The sequence below is a fragment of the Convolutriloba macropyga genome, chromosome 13, assembly GCF_964194025.1.
Source record: "Convolutriloba macropyga chromosome 13, txConMacr16.3, whole genome shotgun sequence".
Classification (NCBI taxonomy): domain Eukaryota; kingdom Metazoa; phylum Xenacoelomorpha; order Acoela; family Convolutidae; genus Convolutriloba; species Convolutriloba macropyga.
Genome location: NC_134480.1, coordinates 31015533 through 31031441, shown reverse-complemented (window position 1 = coordinate 31031441; position 15909 = coordinate 31015533). Strand labels below are relative to the sequence as shown.

The window sequence follows — 15909 nt, the reverse complement described above, 5'->3', positions numbered from 1 at the left end:
AATATATGTCCAAGTCCACTTTTCTTCCAAATATTTGTAAATGATGTTTTTAAGCGATCGAATGTTCCTCTCTGCAAATGCCGACTTGGTTTCGCTTTCTGTTGTATATAAAAGAATTCCTTTCTTTTCACAAAATTTTTTGAAATCTCCTTTGAACTCTGATCCCTTGTCTGTCCATACTTTTTCTGGTTGTTTCTTCTTGATCATTTTTTTGAACGCTTCAACAGCATCTTTTGCACATAAAGCTTTCATTGGTTGAACTCGTAAGTAACGTGATAAAACATCCACAGCCACTAACAAGTATTTTACACCGTTGTTGTGTTGGGCAACTTTATCCATATACGCAACATCGACAGACCAGATTTCATTTATTCTATATGCAACAGCTTTCAGTCGGGGAAAACTTTTCCTGAATTGTCTGTATTTTTTGTACGGGGCTTTCGACTGAAGATAGCGAACAATTTTGTCTCTGGTGAAACCGCTAGCCTTCTTCAAGTTTGCAATGCTACCAAATGCAGCACTGCCTTTAGTGTATAATTTGTCTAACTGTTTAACTTGATAGGAAGTAATTCTCCCAGGGGCTGGTTGGTTTGATTTCTTTTCCTGCCTCTTCAAAGTTTCTCTGGTCGTTGTCAGAAGCTTTTGTTTTCTTTCGCTGGGATTTTGAAGCAACTTCTTTGTCCGACTCATATTCCAAAAATTGCAGTCTCTCTTCAGATGATAAATTTAGAAACTTTTTGGCGTATGTGTTACAAGTCAAATGCGAACCAATATCGAGATGCGTTAAAACACTGAATTGTTCGAAAGATAGTTTGCAAGTGGTTTGCTGTAGATTGTAAAGAAACGTAGCAGCAAGAACTTCTGTATTTGTACCATTAATAAGCAATCTCTTTGATGAGTCCAAGGAAACAGAATCTGATTCCTCTATTATGTCCAGTATTGTATTCGCTCTTTCAAACTTTATCCCCTTCAAGATTCTAATATCATTCAGCACTCCTTTTTTGATAGTCGATGTGTTGTCTGTCGTAAATGATTTCGCCATAGACTCGTTTATTGTACTATCATCCACTGAAGCGTCAGTTTGTTGTTCTGTATCCTGTTGCGAGGCAGAAGGAGCTGATGGTGAATTGTTTCTCTGGAGAAGTGATATCTGCTTGGCTGGATTGTGAATATTTTTGTTGCTGAGTAATTGAGAGACATGAGGTTGTTCTCTTGTATACATCTGTTTAGGTATTAACACAAACTCTTCAGTATGCATTTTGTTCTAGATATGCAATGCAGGGTAATGCTATGAGTTGAATGAGATTGTTGCCCGAGGGAGATCGAATTACTTTTAACCGTTCAGTTTTCCCTACTTTCCTGTTCCAAAGTTGACGCAGAGTTTTTTTCAAATTTTTTTAGTTCTTTTTTATTGACTGGAACAACTCCAGAGAGTACGTTCATCACACAGTCACTCGAAACCAAATGAAGTCGCCGTCTTTAAGTAACTCGGATTCAATGTTGGAGTTCTTGTTTGTGCTATTTGCCCATTGCTTGAGCATAAGCAAATGTTTCCTTTTCATTCGTAATTGGTGTAACAACGGCTTCCTCCGAAGGAATGTAAAAAATTGAAGGATTAGGTCCAATAATATGTGACGCAAATCGTAAACCCTGACTGGTTTTGGGATCGAGATCAATAATAAAATGTCCAAAGGGCTCCGCAGTTGCTAGTTTGTATGCTTCTTTTATCAGTTGGAGACAATTCAACTGTTTTCCAAGATATTCAATTTGTTGAATGTCACGAAGCGACTTGAATAATATTATGTGTGTTGTATTCAGATCAATGGTTCTGGACCATTTGCTTTGATGGAACAAATTATGCTTGACGTATATAACATGTAATTTGCGATGACGTCCTGAGGTAGCTATTGTTACAAATTCTTTATCGTTGAAGATTTCTTCACATGAATCGTCATAGATAAGCAGACAATGTGATAGATTTTTTGTTATATCAAAGCCTGAGTATTTTAGAAACTCAATCTCTGGTATAACTTGTTGCATATCTTTGAAAAGTGGTTGGAACTCTTTGTAAAAATAATAAATTTTCTCAAAACGTGGATAAAAGGTCGAACCTTTTAGCATCCGAAACAAGAGTTCTGTTTTACCACAACCACTTGGTCCTACAATAGACATGAATACCCTGTCATGTGTAAGAAAAACTTTGTTCATAGTTTGGGATTAGGTAAAATGTAACCAACTAAACTCGATAAGAGAGCAATCCAAATTGATTTCTCTTCACAGCTTTCTGATAATAGAAAGAGCATAGAGAAGCAAAGAATGATCATTAAGACAATGATACTAACTTGAACAAAAAATATTACTTCGGACCTTGGCACTGTTGAATTTGAACAACAACGCTATGGGGGCCTCTCCTTGTTGTTCACATCAAAGACTAAATTACTGATACCGGCGTCAGCCTCGTCTCTTTGATTCATAGGAGAAAAATAATTAATTGAAAAGTGAATTGAAACAAGGATCAAATAAAATGTTAAATTTTTGAATTATTTACTGGGCAACTGTTTCATGTACCAGAACTCAAACATATTGAAACCTTTAATATGACTTTTTATCTCTAGTTTATAACAAACGGTTGATGAGTCATTTTCCTCGAACGATGGTTGATTGAAGACTTTTTCAACTTCGGGGTGCTCCAAGACATATAATCGCAACTCATTCGGCATCTCATTAAGTGATATCTCACGTTATGGTGGTGTTTTTTTCAATCTAAATTGAGGAACTTTTTTGTCCGCCCATTGCTTCCAACGTGGGATTCGCTGCTCTTGGGAGTACTGCATAGGCTTCTCGTTTGTTTGGTTCATAGCCATAATTGAACTGATTCCGATGTTCTCGACCTCTCTGTTTATTTTTTATGTACAGTTGGAAGTGATAGAAATTATCTATCACGGGCAGGAAAGCCCTAAAGCTGTCTAGCTCGTCGGGAGAAAGAGTAATGGTTGCAAAATAACGCTTTGCTGCTGCACTATAAAGCGAGTTGTAACGCGGTTGTTGTGCTGAGTTTGGCTTGTTGTTGAGATAGTTCGCTCGGTTCTGTTGATCACTTGAAAAATTATTCTGCATTGGTGGAGAAGGATCCTGAACTCTGTTGAATATTACAATCGGCTGATCGTCAAGTGGAGTCAAGCAAGTGAATATCTTCAAGTTGTCTGACAGATAAGTTGTTAAAGTTGCTGTGTCTTCTCTGTGCATCACTTTGTGTCCACTGTGAAAATATTCTTGCTTTACGTTCCGCGCAGTGGTTTGATAATTGATCGTTTATTGAACGAAAGTTTGAATGATGATAACAGGAGGGAACTTGTTCTTCTGATATTATCTCTGAGATTCGGGGGCAATTTAGATCTTCCAGATTATAAACAGTTTTTTGTAAAAGCTTACTGAGGAGCTCACACTTTTCAAGGCCTTTGGCAAAAAAGTTTTTCCGTGTGAATCGGAAACTGAAACTCAGACAGATTGTTTTCAAATCACAGTAAGGTATATCACCTTCGTCCCAATCAAGACCGTGTAGGTTATTGGTCAGCCAAATAACAGTTTGTCTATCGTGTGCGGGTAAATCAGCGAATTTAAGCGGCGGTTTGAAAAATATTGTATCGTTGTAACTCGAACACAAATTGAGTTCTTTTATAATGAATCCAAGTGACTTGAGTTTGAAACCTTCGAGATCGAGGACAATTATATTTGTGGTTTTGCTGCCAAAATTTTCTAGCATTCCAATTCACGAAACAATTGTGAATGAAAAATTTTCACTGATAGAATGAATAATATTCCTGTCAGGTGTCCAAAAAGACATTTGTTTACTGGTGAGTAACGGAAAGCGTAAACATATCCAGGGCCTTTGTTTCGGCAATCTTTTATAAATCCAGCGGCGTCATGCAGTGCAGCATGAAGTCGTAGAACCAATGAAACCACCATAGGGTCTAAATTTAAGTGCTATTTCTCCGTCAACTTCTGGATCTAACAAAGAACAAGCAGCTACGAAATATAATTGTCGATAAGATATGTGTGTAAAATTTATGTTACCTCTCAGTGATAAAACTTTCTCATGAATGAGGTTGATGTCTTTTGTTCCTATTGTGTTCATTATTTACTGTTTACTGAACGTGAGCGTTTACAGTTTTTGTTTATAAATCTTTCAATTCTGATTGGTTGTCAACTTGAATAATAAATCAAGCACTCCGATTGGTCAATTTATTTTGGAAAGTTTTGTAACCCTGAACATGTTTGGGCATGATCCGATGACTCTCTACTCAATATATCATTAATGATTTTATACATCTACTAACAGGTTAGTTATTATTTTTTTTGTTTTTGTCCCATTTATGTGTACATTTATGGACATAAGTGATTATGACCATAATTGTACACATAATTACGTGAAAAATTATTTCCTTGTACAACTCTGGTTTTTTTATCAATGTGTATTTTTATGTATGTATGTGTATGAATGTATGTATGTATGTATATATGTACGCGTGTATGTATGTACGTATATATGTATGTATGAATGTATGTATGTATATATGTATGTAAGTATGCATGCATTGTGGTGTATGTTTGTGGTAATTGTAATTGGCTGATGTTTAGCGGAGTGTTTGGGGTGTGGTGGTAACATGAATGTTGTTGTTTATCACACCAAACGTGTTTCACAACTTCTCATATTGATTAAAAGTGAAATAGCGTTGAAAAGTTTTGGACCCCATTTTAATAACATTTCACATTGATTAAAGCCAAAAAAAGTTATTGTCCCCCTATGGGACCAAAATTTCGATTTTCGAAAAAAGTGTTTCAGACAACTTTTTTCACTCACAAAACATGTTTCACAACATTTCACATTGATTAAAGCCAAAAAATCAAGGAAAATTTTTTAGGTCCCATTTTTCAAAAAATTTTACAAGTTATTGTCCCCCTATAGGACCAAAATTTCATTTTTCGAAAAAAAGTGTTTCCGACAACTTTTTTCACTCACAAAACATGTTTCACAATATTCCACATTGATTAAAGCCAAAAAATTGACAAAAATTTTTTAGGTCCCATTTTTCAAAAAATTTTACAAGTTATTGTCCCCCTATGGGACCAAAATGTCATTTTTCGAAAAAAGTGTTTCCGACATTTTTTTTCACTCACAAAACATGTTTCACAATATTTCACATTGATTAAAGCCAAAAAATCAAGAACAATTTTTTAGGCGCCATTTTTCAAAAAATTTTATAAGTTATTGTCCCCCGATGGGACAAAAAATTCAATTTTCGAAAAAGGTGTTTCCGACTACTTTTTTTACTCACAGAACATGTTTCAAACTAGTTCACATCTTTTAGAGACAAAAACAACAAATTTTTGTGAAATACAATTTTTTTTTCAGAAAAAAAAATAGGAGCTGATCAGAACCACAACGGGGGGGGACATTATGTATTAAGATTGGGAATGCAGAAATTGTTCCCTAGGGGGGCACTTAGGGGGACATTTACTGCGAATTTGCGTTAAATGTCCCCCTGTGTGTCCCCCCTAGGGGGACAATTTCTGCATTCCCTATCTTAATACATAATGTCCCCCCCCCCCGGTGTGGTTCTAGTCAGCTTTTTATACTACTTGCGTACTGACTAAATAAAATTGAATAAGCTTTCGACCTATTCAGATACTTCAAAAAAATGTTGAATCCTGTAGACAGGATTTATAATTAAGTTTCCTTGCGGTTTTTTTGTCGTTTTATTGCCTCCCGTTAGTGACCAGAAGAGGATAACACTCGTACGCTTTGCGGTCATATTATCGAAGATAAACAAGTGAAGACAGGGATAAATAAAGTTACTTTTACCTTGTTTAGAAGCACTGTTCTTCTCCTTGCTGACAGATTCAGTCGTACTAGACGATGCCGGCTGTTGTTGTTGGGGCGATGGGGGTTGTTTCTTTGTTGACCAGTTATTGAGGAATCCTTTCTTCAAGATATTCGAGACTCCGCTGTTGCTGGTGGTGCTTTTCCCAGGTGAAGCCGCTGTTGATGCCGTCTTTACATTGCTTGTTGTTTTTGCATTTGTTGATTTCACCTCATTACCCGTTCCTGAAACTATGTTTGATAAACTAGACATCTGATAATATCCGGTGCTTAAACATTCGCGGATTTAATTTTGCTTACCAATCATAAACTCTTCTGTCAGAACGCGGTCAATAATTGACCCTTTTCCTCCTCAAAAAACGTAGCTAGACATATCCTGAATTACAATATCAAAGTCTATGAATCACATCAGAGGAACAACTGTCGATGGTTGTAAAAGCATAAAGCCGTACCAAGAGAAATTAAAACAAAAGGAAATTTTAGAAGGAAGTAACTTTCACTCATCCTCTTTTTAGAAAATCAAAGTCATGATATCCGCTAACAACATCTTAATTACCGTCTACATACAATACACGTCTCAAACGCTTACACCAACTTAAAAGAAAACCAATGAAAACAAACATTAACCCGCTAACGTCGGGCGTTTGGTTTCGGTAGTAACCAGCTGGAGCTTACGGATGCTAGCATTAGGGGAGGGGGTGACCAGTGTGTGTGCGTATGTTTGTGTGTGCGCGCGCGTGTGTATGTGTGTGTGCGTGTGTGTGTACACATGCATGTGTGTGTGCGCGCATGTGTGAGTGTGTGTACGCGCGCACGTGCGGGTGTGTGTGCGCGTATGTGTGAGTGCGTGCGTGTGCGTGCGTGCATGCAAGCGTGTGTGTGTGTGTGTTGTGTTCGTGTGTATGTGTGTGTGTGTGTGTGTGTGTGCGTGTATGTGTGTAGTTGTGTACGTGCGTGTGTGCAGGCAAGCGTGCGCGTGTGTGTGTGTGTGTGCGTGTATGTGTGTAGTTTTGTTTGCAAGCGATGGATATGGGGGTAGGGTTGCGAAGGATAGATGCCTTAACAAAACGCCACATCAGATGAGATCTGTCATTGATTTTGTTGAGAAAAACAGAAAAACAACAAACATAACCGACTAAACGTCGGAAGAATTGCTCTTGAACGACTAGTGGGAGCTCTGATCAATTGCAGCCTGCTTCAGTCGGGGGGGGGGGGAGAGCCTAAATGGGACTAAGAAGTTCTATAGTGGGCTTCAAATAACCACATTAGAGGTTAACATATACTACTATTAAGATTTAAAGTAAAAAATGACACCAGTTTCGGCGCACTTTTCATTTGACTTTTAGTATTAAATTGCCGCCAATTGAGTTCAGCTGCTTGAAATTGTGATTGAGAGGGAAATTTAGATCACGCGAAATGCAAAAAGTCAAGGGCGCAAAAGTCACTCGAAAAGTCAAAATTGTCAAGCGAAAATTTTGCATAAAAAAAGACACACACGTTTACAATAATTGCTATGAACTACGTTCAAGAGCAATTAAAAAAGGAAAAACACTCAAAAATCACCAATACTTTTTTAAAGCAAACGGCGTGAGTGGCAAATAGCTTCAAAATGAGCAGACAAATACCAATAGAGTCACTACAAACCACAGAGATTTTCATTGATGACATTTAGTGACAAAACAAAAAACAGAATAGTAAAGACGGTTGACACTCAAAATTTCACCACTGAAAACAGATAGAAATTGAAAACCATTACGAAAACCAAGTCGAAAATCATACCCTTGACGTCTGAAAAATTTCAAAAAAAAACGTTTTAAAATACTCGCTTCATCATTCTCTTTACTACTCCAGCATGACTAAATTCCGCACTGGAATTTCACTTCTCATGACAAAAAGTCAAGAAATGTGTCAAAAAAGTCAAAACATGTTAATAAAAAAAAGACAGCGCCACAATACAATCTCACAAAACAATACAATACAAAACTCAGAAGACTGAAAAAAAACTCTTAAATAATTTCGTGTGGCGTTACAACACCTAACACTCAAGACGAAAAAAAATATATTTTTGTTTTGTTGGAGATAGCAGAAAAAAGAACTCAAATTATGGCAAAATTTCAATACACGTGAAGAAAAACAAAAGGAGCAGAGTAATACATAAAAGCAAAATATCGTTTATTAATAAAATTCGCAGCTTAGAGTATAGATATGAAAACATTGCGAAAAAAACAAAGACAAAAAAACTTCATAAAACTTTGATAACCAAAACATCAAATAGAAAAATTATGTAAGAAACAAAAAATTTCACTTAGCTTTCATAGCTCTGAAAAATACATTCCCAACCTCTTGTCTTAAAAAAGTTGAAACAGTTCAATGTTGCGAAACACAATCCTAATCCTTTGGAATGTAAAATTCCTCATAGAATAAGCCAATAATAGCTCTCTTATAAATTATGAAACAAAAAAAAACTTCAAAGAAACTAGCATGAGATAATTTTCAAGTTGGCCGTCAAAATCTAACATCAAAAATTATCAGTTAGAGCGAGTAAAAAGTCATAGTATCAATCCATTTAAAATACATAAATGAAATAGCTCTGAAATGTTGACGAGGAAAAAGGTATTCTAGTTCACAAAAACCGATAACCCCGATGATCAACGGGTTTTAGATTAAGATTTTCAATTAATATAAAAAATTAGCATTTCGCCATTTCAATTAAAATTTATTCTTTAGCCCACTCGGTGCTTCAAAATCTTGAAGTTTTGTAAAAATTTTGAGTCAACTCATTAGCACTGTAAAATCCAGTGACTAATTCGTGTTCAGTACCTCTGTTTTACGACTTTAATGATATTTTTAGTTTTCAGAAAAATACGGACGACATATATTTAAATAAAGCATCAGTGGAAATCGTGGAAAAATATCATTAAAATCAAGTGAAAGAGTCGCAAGTGAAAACATAGCCGGCAGATTGCAGGAAAATAGCCGCGATAGACGCTTGTGGCCTACCATGAATTGAAACAACTAAAGAACTAAGATTGACAGATCGACCACCAGCTTTTTAATAGACCACTAGACTTTTTGGGTTAGATTCGAACTGTCATTTTTGAGGAACATTTGCTCAACAAAGAAAAAACCCTAATCGAGCTTTTTCAAAATAAATATTCGATATTAAAACTCAAAACTCTATAACTCAGGAATTAGGGCATATAAGTTTGGCACTACTTAGATGCACACTATTAACCTTCAATTAGTAAATGTTCATAAAATTAGTAAAAGTTCCATAAGTGAGTTCAGAAGTCAATTTTTTGAGCGAGGTAAGTCACGCAATTGACCTAAAAGTAGAAATGACGTCACGAACACAAACTGCAAAGCATTAGAAGACACCGGTCATTGAAAAAGCCAATTCCAAGAAGTCAGGGTAAGACGAAACAAAAGATTGTAAAAAGATCGACGAAATATCAAGATGCGCAACATACGTTACAAACTTGGAAGACCTCGATATGTATTTTAGAAAGTTATTTACTAGATCCCATAGAAAAAGACTGAATAACAATTGACCAAAAAATTAAAAACAAAATCGATTGCCTAGTCGGACGAATTGCTCACGACAGGCCACGGGTTGGCTTCGGTTACCTAAAGCATGAAAAGCTAGTATCAGTGGGCAAAAATCGCTTTCCATACCGAAATTCAGCCTCGTCAAGAGTTCCTTGGAAGAATTTCTGAATAGAACCTTTAGAGCTCAATAAAATAACACTCTAAAAGAACTGCTTACCGACTCAATGCCCTCGGGCCTCACCAGTTCATCTATATTTCGACGAATAATCAAATCAATCAAGCCAGTGAACATTTTAGAAAAACGCTGGAACAAATATTGTGCACAAAAGACACACAACTTGTGTGCCGCATTGATTCCCATGACGCAAATTTAGCTTAAAACCAGAACATAAAATGACTGTTTTTTTTACAAAAATATGAAAGTTGCGTGCTATTATGATCCAACCTTGTAATTAGGCGCACACCTGTTGCATCAAGAAATGAGAGATGGATCAGTATCAATGAAGATTAGAGCGATTGGAAGACTAAAGAGAACAAATTGCAAATACCGGGTATCTAATAATGACCTTTGTCGGTTTCCATTTCTGACTTCCTTTCTTCCTTTTGCTTTCCTGACACAGTTCAATTTGCATTCTTCTCTGAGCAACTGCGGTTCAAGAGCATAAAAAAATTATGAACCAAAAAAATACAAGTTGAACACCAATATTTCCTTTTAAAAATACACGAAAATGTGAACAGCAAACTTCAAACGTTTTCCGTTCAATACGTACACTTGAGACTTTAAAGTCAATTCGTTCTTGCTAAGATCCATAGAACAATTAAATTGCAGGCTAAGCGAAAACTGGTTGGACCTAAGGAGACAAACAAGAAAATTTTATTATTCGGAAAATTTAGCAAGCAAAAATTACTACAAACTTGCTCAAACAAACTTGGTCAAAATAGCAAAAATACTAAAAATGGATGCTTTTGTCATCGAAACAAGTTTGAAAAAATTTCGTTGGCTCCTTAAAAAACCTTGCCAAGGACTAAAGAAAAACAATTGGCGGCTATAAAAAATCCAGAAAACCAAGTATTTAAGGACTAAAAAACTAAAGTTAACTACAATTTACAATATTTTGTGCTAAGTTGGCCCTGCTAATACATTTACCTCAAAAAACAGCCACAAAAAGAAGTTCGAACTTGAACAAGACCTCAGGCTTTTCCAGCTACTTCATCACACAAAGCAATTGATAGACAGCTTAAGACAGCGCAGGGGCTCTAATGCAGCTCTACCTGCGATTTTAACCTGTTTATGTTGTTTTGAAACCTCAAATTCATTGACAGCAAATATTTGCACAAATATTAAAAAAGAGAAACAATTGAATCCTAATAATTTCGATTCTAAACCATTAGAAGCGCAATAATAGCCAGCCGAGAAGATGACGCCTGCTAGTAATAACTGTTTCAAACTACGTTACAGAGTAATTAACTTGTCAAAATCGCAACGCGATCATCACAAGCTTTACAATTTGCCCAATATAAAATCAGAACATGATGTCGCTAAATCATGCCCAGCATTGTGAAGATCAGGAACTTGTCTGAGCATGTCTTGACAAACTGCATCAAGTTTCGTTTTATCGAGAGAACATTTGTTGCTCACATCTTACTGTCCAACCAGCATAGTTGATGGCCAATGTTTAGCATAACCACCGGACAGTGATGCCATATTTTACAGCCATTAGGATACTTCTAAAACCTTCTGCACCTTCTGAACCAAAACGGATTTATCTCATATACACTATTTTAATCACAATGACCTGAATGCAGAGGTCAGATGCAAACTTCACAACATAGCCGGCAGACTGCCGGAACAGCTGCGAAATATACTTAAGTGCCATAAAATATAGATAGAAACGGATACGAAATAAGTTGGAAAAGTTATCACGGTCACGTTAAAATAATTTGAATGGGGTGTATCATTGAGAATATTTTTGGGTGTAAAACAGAGGTTCGAACCAGTCCTCGTTGTAAGAATCAGAAGCATTATCCATTAGGCTATTTGACACCTGCCAACCGTTATCTTACAATTTTGGTTTAGCAACACACGTAATTTCGCAATGCAAGCAATCTAGTTCACACAAAAAGCATGAAATCAAGCGTGAGAAGCCCACTAAAAGTCAAGCTAAAAAATGTTCTATAACTAATGTAAAAGAAAAAGAGCGTCAGATGACAAACAAAAAACATAGCCGGAATAACTCCGGAAGCAACTCGAAGCGTCAGAACTTCACCAGCAAAACCATAACTACAGCCAAAAATATGATCGTTTGTCTAAAACATTTATTCTTTACCTCACCAGAATTGATTGAAATATTCGTAAAACATTTATTACGCATAACGAGAAAGATTTGAGCATGGACATCATTGAAACCAGCTAAAAAACAAGAACGACATCATTTAAAGATCGCAATGAACGAATCAAAATTTAAAATCTAGACATAACTTTGACAGAAGACATTCACTGCCATAGCTTGATACCGCAAATTTTCATTTAATAGAAACAGATTAGATAAATTTGAAAATTGGCCAAAATTCCAAGGATGAAAAAATATTCAGTCTCAAAATAACTGACCGGGCTAAAAATCATCACGAAATAGCTAATGATAAGAACCAAAACACAAGTCGGAAAGCATGAAGCAGGTATCATTCTCAGAAACCAAATTGCATTGCTGAAAGGAAAACTAAAACTAAGAAGACTGAAATAAAACTCTAAATAATTTCGTGTGGCGATACATCACCTAACGATCAAGATGATAAAAATATAATTTTCTCTTGTTGGAGATAGTAGAAAAAATGAACTCAAAATATAGCAAAATTTGAATACTCGTGAAGAAAAACAAAAAGAATAGAAAAATACTCAAAAGCAAAATATTAATAAACTGTTAATAAAATCGTCCGAAATCAAATATCAGTCAAAATGTCTAACTTATTCCAAAATCTGAGTGCTACATTATATATATGAAATCAATTGCAAAACAACAAAAAAATTTAAAAACATACCCGGCAGATTGCCGGAAAATAGCCGCCGTTGACTCCCATAACTCTATTGGGATTGAAAGAAAAAAAATATCAACAAAAATTGATTTTTGTATAAAAACATTTTTAAGTGCGATTTATTTTGATGTCAATCCGTAATTGAACAATATCCTGTCTCTCAGTGAGAGGCTACAGGGTCTAGTATCAATACCAATAAGCATTATAGACAGTAACTAAAACTTATGAGAACAAAGTTCAAGTACCGGTCATCTAAAAAAGGGCTTTATGGGTTTATCCCCTTTCTATTTCTGACTTTGTTTTTTTTATACTGAGGTTCTTCATTTTGAATTGCTTTGCTGATCAGCTGCTGTTTAAAAGGACTTTGAGCAGAACGACAGAGTGAAACTAGCCTAGAGAAGACAAAAAGATTTCACGCAAAATGTCGAAAAAGCGGCAAAATGGTAAAGCGAAAAAAAGTTTGACGACGTAAAAAAAAATACGAGCGCAATAATAGCCGGCTGAGAAGATGAGGGCGGCTATTAATAATTACAAATTTTATCAAATAAAAAAGTTGCGAAACACTAAAGTATTTTGCAACAAAACGTCCTCAAATTATTGTTGAAACTGCGTTTATGGAACAAATACTTCGCAATATACACTTACAATTTTAAAAGTCCTTTGAAAAATAAAAAAATGGATGGAAAGAATCAAAAAATTAACTAAAAAAGAAATATGGGCCTGTTTTGCATTTAAAAAGCACTATCAGTCTCTCAAAAACTTTGTGGTATCAATTTCAGAGAGCGACATATTAATTTAGCACTGGTCAAAAACTATTTATACAAAAACCAAATTACAAGAGAAAAACAGCAACAAGGACGAAAAACGGGTATCTATGCGCCATTCCCTCAAAAACACTCTTCAAAGTCAAAAGGTCATTCACTGAACGCAGAGGAAGATCAAAAACTTCTCTGGCTCAGAAAAAAATAGTTCATACACGACAAATTTACTCACTTTCGCTATTAGGTCAAAACGCTGTTTGAACAAATAGTGCTAAGCACCCCAATATAGCTTAGCTCAGGCTACAGCTCCGCAGCTATAAAAAGAGAATAGAGCAGAAATATCGTGCCTCTGTCGGCGGGGAACTACTCACCCGTAGCTTTTACCGCGATGCTGCTGACATCTCTATTAGGCTGGACTGACTGCTTTTTAGGGTTTGCATTATTTGACGAATTTGTGACTTTAACACTGACATTAAACTTCGGCGGAGGTTTGTCATCATAGGAAGTAGCTCTAACAATTATGGGCGGACCACCGCCTTCTGGTTGCGAGACCACAGTGTGAGAAAGTGGAGCACCTTTTCCCGTTGAGTGTTGTTTTTTGCTTGGTACTGTTGGTGATGAATGAGTGATTTTGATTTGCTGTGATTGGTGACTGGTTTGATTTTGCTGAAGTTGCGCGTCTGCTGTATTCAGTTTATGAAGTAGTTTCTGAGCAATCGACACTACTTCATCCGAATGGTCAGCTGAGGTTTTGGGAGCTGTTGCTGATTTAGCACTGCCTTTGTCTGATTCTTTTGGTTTATGTTTCTCGGACTCTGAAATACAATATCCTACCAGTCGTCAGAAACAGGATGATGATCAATTTGCCACAAAATTGCAGAATATGACCATTTTCGCATTCAAAAATAATTGCGTGGATAGAAATCAAGCAATGGAAAACGTAAAATTTCGGAATACCACTCTGTCAGCGGGAGTACACAAACAAAAATCCTGTTTCATGCAACCGAAATAATAAAATGCTGAACTATGTTAGGCCAGTCATAACAAGATTACAAATCTAATTTTAAAAAACACAAAAATGTGCCAGAAATTGAGAAAAAATGTAAGTAGTAATAGTTAAGCAAGAGTGGGGGGGGGGGGGGGTAAAAGGAAGTACCTATGTATTAACATTAGGTATAGCCTCCTACCCTCCAATTTCCAAAGATGTACCTCCTCACAGCATGATACCCAAGCTGTTCACACGAAGGGGATTAGCAAGATAATCCTTCAATAATAATTTAGGATGACTCATTTACAGTTACGTACGACTTTTCAAAAACGTACCTCACAGCATGACACCCAAGCTGTTCACACAAAGGGGATTAGCAAGATAATCCTTCAATAATAATTTAGGATGACTCATTTACAGTTACGTACGACTTTTCAAAAATGTACCTCACAGCATGACACCCAAGCTGTTCACACAAAGGGGATTAGCAAGATAATCCTTCAATAATAATTTAGGATGACTCATTTAAAGTTACGTACGACTTTTCAAAAATGTACCTCACAGTATGATACCCAAGCTGTTCACACTAACGGGATTAGTAAGATAGTGTCTTAACAACAAACTAGTAAGGTCATTTACCCACCCATTCCCATGTTAACAAAAAACAGTACAATTTTTTAATTTTTGATTTTTACAGATTTTTTACAATTTTTAAATCAATTTTTTTGTTTAAAATAGTGTTTTACTGTGTCGTTTTAAACTGAAGTTCCAATTTTCCGATTTCAGAAAAAATTGTATTATTGTTTTGAAAATGTACATTTCTTATTTTTTCAGCCAATCAAATAATCTGTCAGATCTGATTTTGGAATGTTGATGCTGAAAAACATTATCGATTCATTTTGTCTTTTGTCTTGGTTGAAAATAAGTAGCCTAAAAAAATGCAAAATACTCCAATTCTTCCTTTACTTCCTTCGACATCTTTTCTCTCTACACTGCATTCAGATTTAGATTACGTTCCCATCACGGAAGCATCAATATTTAAAACGGTAGTAACCGATAACAATTTGGAATTATCTTTTGAGGTGGATTGCACTAGAGTAACAATTAAAACTCAGACAACTAGCTTGACACTTCCGAAGGATTTGTGGAGAACTTTAGAGGCAGCTAGACATCATTACCTCCACCTAGCCAAAGAAAAAGTCAACAATTCATTGCTTTCTCTCCAAACTTATTTTCAAACCATTGAAAGAATTCGAAAAGAACAAGGGTTTCACCCGTTGAAAGACAGCAAAGGTATTATGTTCCCGTACTCTCGTGACATAAATCACCACGGTGTTTGGTGGTTAGAAGACATGTTCTCCAAGCATGCTGACTCATTTTCTGAAAAACCAGAAGCCTTCAATCTGCCCGATTTCAAAGACCTTATTCTTCCTCCGATCCAGGAAAATGACAATGATGAGAGTCAATCATCTCATCAAAATATTCCTTTCTCGAACTATAGGTGTTCTCCAATAGAATAGAGAGATAACTCGCTTGTGTTCGATGCTAAAATTTCCCTCACGTGACTAAACATAGAAAACTCATCTTTGACATCACGTGATGTTACTAAAAATAGAAATGACAACTATTACGTCATGATGCACACTCTATTTTCATTGGTTACGAATTATTTTATAAGATCTCATTGGATACGAACTTTA

At 35.9% G+C, this 15909-nt stretch overlaps 2 protein-coding genes across 3 annotated transcripts in view; both read right to left on the bottom strand.

The window, feature by feature from the left end:
• LOC142351908 (uncharacterized) overlaps positions 1-15909 on the bottom strand; it is a 438132-nt gene that overhangs the window by 313056 nt on the left and 109167 nt on the right. The window lies entirely within an intron of this gene.
• LOC142351693 (uncharacterized) overlaps positions 1-15909 on the bottom strand; it is a 127791-nt gene that overhangs the window by 19405 nt on the left and 92477 nt on the right. Inside the window, exons 19-20 of the mRNA XM_075403835.1 lie at positions 13593-14036; positions 5864-6106 (exon numbers count right to left, since the gene is read on the bottom strand). Of these exons, the coding sequence (XP_075259950.1) occupies positions 5864-6106; positions 13593-14036 (687 nt within the window). The remainder of the gene's footprint in view (positions 1-5863; positions 6107-13592; positions 14037-15909) is intronic.